The following is an 8,052-nucleotide window of genomic DNA, read 5'->3' as shown; positions in this document are numbered from 1 at the left end:
GACAGGTTACAGGAGCAAGAGAATGAGAGACAGACTGCATGGTGGAAAAGATGCTGCCTCTGCGGTCAGAAGGCTGGGGGGAGAGCCCCGAGGGTCACTCGCCAGCAGGCAGTGGGAGTGTTCCTGGGAACCTCTGCCTACCATTAGAAAAAATTGTGCAGAGCATGTCCTACTGATGGTGGTTTAAGCAATAAAGTCATTTTTAAAAAAGGACAGAACACTACTATTGAGGCTGACTCCAGACGTAGCAAGAACATAGAGACAGAGGAAGAAGCTGCTGACATTAAATCCCACCTGCCGAAAACACACAATCATCCAGTTTGTAGATGCTGAGAGGGCAAATGTATACTTGGCCAAAACATATTTCATTGATCATCTCATCTAATAACCCTGGGACCTTAGAACAGGTCTTAAAGTAAGAAATAAGAGGACGGCGGGGCACCCACATCCCTGGCACTGCCGCACACACGCTCTACCTTCAGGGAGCATCTAATACATTTCACTTTACCCCCGGGAAGCTTGATGCCCATTTTCAAAAGGCAAAGCTAGGTTTACCCAGACAGCATTCCCAGCTGAGTGCCTCAGTTCTAAACAGAATACTGAACAGATCCAGCACACATCGGACTCCAGTGAGAACATTCTTGTGTCTTTGCTAAACTTGGTTTAGAGTCTTTACATTTAGATTTTGAATAAGGCAGGGACCAAATACTAAATGTCCACTATTGCTCTGCTTAAGGAACAAAAAAAAACCGATAATATACAAGTAATCCAGGAAGCTGTAATTGTAACTTGATATTTATTCTATTTCGAAGACAGATTTGAGATAACAGAAGCCGTCAATAGAGGGTGGGTCATCTGACTCTAGAGAACTGACAATCATGCCACCCAGGCGCTCCTCCTCTTGCCACCTCCTGATTCTCTTTTTATCCAGCTGGCTTCCCCCTTGCCTTTTCCCTTCCTCCTCCTCCTCATTATCTATCTTCTCCTGTGCCTTGTTTCCACTGATCCCAGGACCCTGTGGACCAGCCTCCTGGGAAACACGCTGTGTTGGGAATTGTCTTCAAACTCAAAACACATACCACAGGGAAGGATACTTATGTTCAAAGAAGGCAGAGGCGACAAGCTGATGTTAAACTAAGCCAATGGTTCTCAAACTTGATCCTGCATCAGAATCACCTGGAAGAACTTGTAAAACCAGGCTTCTGAGCAGGCCCTCTGTTCTGATTCAGTAGATCTGAGATAGGGTTCAAGAATTTGCATTTCTTCTAACAGGTTTTCACATGCTAATAATGATAGTCTGAAGATCACTTGTTTTTTCATTTCTCTGAAACTTTTTTATTTGAGAATAATTTCAAACTTAAAGGCACAAGAACAGTAAAGATCACCTTATTCTCTTGACCCAGATCGGGACCATTTTTTGAGAACCACTGAGCTAAACGAAATGCATGTGAGAGGTGCAGAGAACCACCACCCAGCAGGGTGCACTGCCTGCTAAGAGCGAGCACAGAAAACCATCCAAAGAGAAAGCAGACCAACTTCTTAAGGGCAAAATATAGGGTCCCTCTCGGTGCCTTTACTCTCTCTTTGTCTCTCACTGTCCCTCTCACTCTGCCTCTGAGAGGAGACCACACTCTGTGGAGTGTTACCCCTTTTCTAATAAACTGTCCTTTGACTCTTAAAAAACAAAAAGGCAAAATATGGGAAGAAGTGTCACAAAATGATCAAAGAAAGTGAGTTGGGATCCAGGAGTTTTAAGATCTGAACAGTAAATATCATTTATCAACCAATGGGGGAAAGTGTATAAGCTCTCCTGATTTGTCTCTGGTGATTCCTGTGCGGGTGATTTTACAAACGACAAATACATAAACGCCTAGTATTAACTGGCTTCAAGAAAGCAAAAAAGCAATCGCTTGACAGGGAAATTCTCCTCCGTACACTTGAGAGATGAGAGGACAATTACCTTTGGATTCTACTACCTTAGCTCAGGACTTTGTATCTTCCCTGAATTTCTGCAATAACTTCTGATCTTTGTGCCTGTATTGCTCTCTCCAATTTACTCTCCATTCTAACCCTAAATTATCTAATGGCAGGTTGCAATAATGTCGGCTCTCTAAGACCCTTGACTATGTCCCTACAACCGAGAGAAGGATGCCCAAATGTCTCGGCATGGCATTTAATCTGGCCCCAACTTACTTTTCAAATTCATGTACCTATAAACCAGCCAAAATGAAATACGCACAGCTGTATACATTCCCATCTCCAGGCCTTTGTACAGAACTGTCTTTTTTGTTGTTGTTGTTCCCCTGGAAACTTTTCTTCTCCTCAAACAAAATCTTGGAGGAAAAAAAAAGAAGTCCTTATGTTTAAAAATACTATTCAGACTTCAAGGTCCTGCTCCCACACAGGAAGCCTTCCTGCAGTCCCTCGGTTCTGTCCTTTGTACGCTCACCACACTCTACCCGTCCCTTGTAACGCAACATTCTGACCTACTTATTATTTATGCTTTCTTTCCCTCAAGTTTCATAAGGTCCTTGAAGGCAGGAACCACGTCTTTTGTTCAGTGACCAGTGAAGCGCATAAGGTGGGGGAAAGGTAGACGAAAGAAGAGGAAGAGAGGAAGGAGAAGAAACGAGAGGACGGTAGGAGCACATGGTGAGGGGGAAAGTTCAGTTTTAAAGTGTTCTTAGTCATTCAGGAACTTTTGGCTGAAGCTCGATCCTTCGACTATACCATTTTCTTTCCAGGACAATTCTGAGAAACTGAATAGCGGTACAAATTTTCTTTTGTCTTGCCAACAGTATAACTCCCTTTCTTCTTATTTTCTATGTCGCTATGGAGTCGAATATATCTATATATATCTATCTCTCTTCCATGTGATAAGGGCAACAGCGCATTGTGGTCACTCTTTTAGCACTGAAACAGGCTCGAGTCCCTTCACATTCATCAAACCTCCTTTGACTTTAAATCTAGCTCAACAAAGAAGGCTCTCAACTGCTCCAGGAACCTGGGCTAACGCACCTGACAAGGGCCCTGCTTCATTTCTCTAGACCACCTCAATTTCCTTTCTTACACCTCCGAAAATTTTCTCTGCCTCAATTTCTCCCTGAAATGAGTTCCCTGGAAAGAAGTCACATGACAGGGACAAAAGACGCAAAGCTATATCATCTGACTAGATATCACCACTATTGTAAATCTTCATCAAAAGGAAGCGTGTGCTTCAGTTTCCTATTTATAGTCCTTGAGAGAATAAGCGATGCCAAGTCACAAAAACCTGTAGCACTTGGTTTCCCATTTCTCTACTGCTATTCTATGTACACCTTTCTTTAGAAATAGCTGACTTCACAGCTTTTGCCAGGTAGTAACCCTTCAAAATAAGGACTTAACATGAAATCCTTTAAATGAGCTGGTAGACATCAAATACTCAAAAGTCCAAATTACCTAGACTGGTAGAGGTTAATGTTCTGCATTAAACAGAAGCAGAAAGTATCAATTTTGTACTCTGATTATGCCTGCCAAAGAACTGAGTCAGATAAACACATAAAACATGATAGATGAGGGCAATAGGGTAGGAACAGCATCACAGTTATTGAGAAAGGTCTAAGAACTGAGCAAATGTAGGTGTGTCCTAACCTCCTTGCACCTCTACATACTTCTATCTGGACCTTTAACTCTCCTTCTCCAGTGTAGAGCTGACTGAGAACGAACCTTTTAATATTTCATTCTATTTATAATTTTTATAATCACATAACCACGAAGGGCTATGCTACTGAGAGGGTATGTGGCAGCAACCCAAGTAAGTGCCTGGGATTACCAGAAAAATAATTAGAGGAAAATAGTTAAGTACCAATTTAAGATTTTCATTAACCTTGTCTTTCTACTCTGTTGGTTTATCAAATTAGTTCATTCTGAAAAACAGAAAGTCCATCATATGTTTGTTCTATACAGGTGAGGGAATAGGTCTAGGATAGTTACTCAATTAAGGTTAAAAGGCTAGTCAGTCAGAGAGATGGGATCAGGACACCACTCTTAAGCCTTTCCATTACATTCCTTGATCCTCAGAGAAAGAGCCTGAAATACCAGGCTTCATTACTCAGAGCATTTAGACACACCAGAGGTTAAATCGACTACTCTAAGAAAGATCATCTATCTTATCCTCTGGCCTTTGCTATAAAGTAATCCCTAGGTCGGTCCAATAAAGATGCTGTAAGACACCCCTTGAAATGCAAAGAGCCTTTCAGTGCTACAGTCAGATTTCTTTCTATTTGGATTCCTAAATGGTGGGCCAGTGATTTCAACTATGTGTGGGGTCCTAATATGATATTACTGGTCATAGCATGAGTATTACTTATAAATTTAATACTCTTCAGTATAAGCAATATATGAAAGCAAAACTCAATCCTGGTCCACAACGATTCTGAAATAAGATAGGAGAGAAAAAGCTTGTGTCAAAACATAAGAATTATAGCCATTTAAAAATATTTAAAAGGCAGATTTAAATATATTATCAAGAGTTCAGTTATTATAACAAACAAGTTGAAAAGATCTGTCTCAAAAAGTATTAACTCGCGTCATAGTTAAAACAAACTGCTCAAATGATGGCATTCCTTTTTACTCTTAAGGAGCTTAACTTACTCATATGTGAAATAGAAACGGTAGATTTTCATATCATGTCTTCAGCTAGGTGGCAACACACCATGTTACTGGCAACCTGCTGGGAAAGCTCATATTAAGAGCACAGTATATAACAGTCAATGACACTGGTAATTTCCTATAAAAATGTAAAATCGAATGAGAGCAGAGACTTGAACAGATGTCTGTACAGCAGTGTTCAAACGACACTGTTCACAACCAAAAGGCAGAAACACCCAAATGTCCACTGACAGATAAATGCCTAAACAAAATGTGGTCTATACATATAATGGAATATTATTCAGCCTTAAAAAAAAAAATTTGATATATAGTACATCATAATGAAAACATTATGCTAAGTAAAACAAGCCAGATTCAAAAGAACAAATATTATACGATTCCATGTATATGAGACACCTAGTAGAAGAGTCAAACTCATAGAAACAGAAAGCAGAATAGCGGTTACTGCGGGCTGGGAGACAAGGAATGGGAAGTTACTGTTTAATGGGTACGAAGTTTCTGTTTGGGATGATTAAAAAGTTCTGAGGTGCACAGTGGTGGCTGGTGAGTAAAATGTGAATGAAGTTAATGCCACTGAACTGTATGCTTACAAGTGGTTAAAATGGTAAATATTATGTTATGTATATTTTACCATACCAAAAAAAAAGAGAAATAAATACTAAGTGGCAAGTTCTTTTATGATTTTGACCTATATGACATGCTCAAAAACAAGCAAACATAAAAACAGTATCAGCCACAGCATTAGAAATATTATTTCTAATAATAATTATACACCACCAAATAAAAACAGACTTGGGTTCATCAACCCAAAGCCATTTATCCTCCGTTTATTACTAAAATAATTCATGTCCACCACGATAATGAATGACATATTTAAATTAAGTACAAGTTCCAAACAAACATACAGAAAAAGAGAGAGAAATCAAAGCAACAGAATGGTGTCAGCACATTCACACGGCAACCATCTGTTGACATTGCCATCCTCTGAATCCAAAAGGACCAAAACCACGTGGGAGGACTGGGCGCTCCACCTTCGTGGTGAAGTCCTGCTTTCAGGTCACAGGGCACTTCTGGAAGGAAGCTCTGCGATGGCCAGCTCTAAGCACTTGCAGATTTCCTACCAGTCCTACGCAGGAAGTCATTCTTGGGTCTCACCTGCATGAATTCCTGTTATGAAGCCAGGAGGCTGGTGAGCTGAAATCCAGTTCCAGGGAGTGATGTCAACTTGAATGAACTGGTGACCTGCTCCCCATCCTGGTGTTGTTGCAGCCCTTCAGCTGGGGTTCAGGTTATAAGGGAACCGAAAAGGAAAAACGGGGAGTAGGATAAGAGCAAAAGGAAAAATGCTTGCAGATTTCCTTTGTTTCACTAAATCATTTTCTGCTCTCATCGAATCTGATGGGATGACCTGGCCGATGGCAGATGGAAGCTGTACAGATGCTCTTAGAATAGGGGTAGGCTCTCACACATATCTCAAAAACACAAAGGATTAAAACATACGGAAAGCTTTCGTTATTTCTGGTGGCACCTAACTTGGAAATAGTGCCTTATTCTCTCTTCTTTGGATAAAGGTAAAAAAAGAATGTACACTTTTAAAATGTTTGTAAATTGTTGTAAACAGTACATGACTAAAGGAGTTATCTTAGCAACATAAAGAAATAACAAATACAAATGTTGGAGACATGTAAATACTCATATTCTTTCTACATACTGTCAAGTAGATTAGGAGGTCAACTCTGAAAATCCCAGCACTATAAGTAATAAGATGGGATTGCTATTTGATTCCATTTAAATGAGACCCTTTGGTTCTCAGTACACTCAGCCGACAACCTCAGAGAAAGTCAAGGATGGGAAGCAGCAGAAATCGCTAACATTCCAAGACGAAGGGATGAGAGGCCTTTCTACAAGAAAAAAAAAATCTTCAGGAATTAAATGAAGGAGAGATTTCAATTTTTACCACATTTATTTTACATCATGATTTCTTAGTCATTAAGTTGATACAATTTGGGTAAATAAATACTCCCTTCCCTTTTTTGTTGCATATGTATTAGCAGGGGTAGGAAGAAGAGGATAAGAGGGTATAAGCAAAGGGTTTAGGAAGTGGAAAGATAAGGCTGAAGAGAGGGACAGAGTGAGTATTCATGTGAACCCTTCGGTAAGCAGTATCAACCAAACGTGTATAAAGTTGACGTCATGAAGTGTTTTCTTCTCATGTGGACTTCTGAAGGCGTGAAACAATCTGGGACCACATTCGACATACATCACTTATATGGCATCATGATCCATGTTTCCTGTCAAACGTGGCGTGTATATTCTTTTTTTCCTCGCTTTTTAGGTTTCACAGATGGCATCATTCATGAAGCCAATATTAATTTGATCATAAAAACCAATCCTGGTTAGCAGAAAACATGGTTAGCTGCCATGTAAAGGTCCTCCTTTCAAGTAATGCTTAATTCTACACTTGAAGTTTCTTATCAGGGGAAGTTCTTGGAGGGCATTCCTTTTCAGTGGGGTTTACAACTCATCTGCAGCACTACATGCAGATAAAATACAGTTCGTACGTAACGGCCCCTTGCAAGTGCAGCCAATATCTTGTCCAGACATTAATTATAAAGGAATTACTCTCTTTAGGCCTTTTTCTTCCCCCATTTCCTCTAAGGTCTTTATTCCAATGCTTTGGTGCTTCATAAGTGCCTGCGAGGCAGAGCTGCCTCTGTGCTAGAGACGACTGTTCCAGAAAGGTTCAGACTGCGTGCAGACAACCCTGCGTTGTGTTCATCTCATCAGTTCTGCCCAATCCACAGGAGTAAAAAATGGATGAGATTTGATATCTTCAACCCCTGCGACTCCAGCACCAAGACGCTCCACAGGGTTGAACTGCAAGAGCTAAAAAAGAGGATTTAGTGACTAAGAGGAATCCAACGAACGAATCAAAGGAAAACAAAAGTATATGCAAGAACTTCTAAATTCAACCCCAGTGACAACCAACTGACTACATTTTCCTGAAAGGAAGCTATGTCTCCCCATCACTCTAGCCATGAAGTGATGAAGGACATCTGAGTTTATGGCTTTTCAACTGATTTGAAACATGACCTTGAGTAACTCACTTTCTTTCTGTCATCCTCAGATAGCATGCCTAGGGTACACTGTGTGGTACAATGTGTCTTGAGATATTCATGCATCCTCAAGTTTTGTAGGAGAGTTAAACTTATCAATTTCCTATTCCAAAAGTACAGTGTGACATTAATTTGATATTGTGCCAAATTCTGAGAGGTCCAGTTACTCCTTTCATGATTAGAAAGCTTCAAAGGCACAGTAAGTCTTTCAGTGAAATAAATAAATATGCACTGGGACTAAGCTTTACCTAAAGTCTGAATTAGTCAATTCTTATTCCAAAGTCAC

General features: G+C 40.2%; 1 protein-coding gene across 3 annotated transcripts in view; it reads right to left on the bottom strand.

Annotated features, from left to right (window-relative positions):
- Nucleotides 1-5,431: 5,431 nt before the first annotated feature.
- The window catches only part of RPS6KC1 (ribosomal protein S6 kinase C1), a 130,950-nt gene continuing 128,329 nt past the window's right edge, over nucleotides 5,432-8,052 (bottom strand). For all 3 annotated transcript variants that reach the window (XM_016166464.2, XM_036234497.1, XM_016166465.2), the window contains one exon: nucleotides 5,432-7,536. In XM_016166464.2, coding sequence (XP_016021950.2) covers nucleotides 7,426-7,536 — 111 coding nt within the window. In that variant the 3' untranslated portion in view covers nucleotides 5,432-7,425. The remainder of the gene's footprint in view (nucleotides 7,537-8,052) is intronic.

The sequence above is a fragment of the Rousettus aegyptiacus genome, unplaced genomic scaffold (assembly GCF_014176215.1).
Source record: "Rousettus aegyptiacus isolate mRouAeg1 unplaced genomic scaffold, mRouAeg1.p scaffold_m13_p_17, whole genome shotgun sequence".
Taxonomy (NCBI): domain Eukaryota; kingdom Metazoa; phylum Chordata; class Mammalia; order Chiroptera; family Pteropodidae; genus Rousettus; species Rousettus aegyptiacus.
Note: the sequence above shows the minus strand (reverse complement) of the source record. Positions and strands in the feature narration are given on the sequence as shown.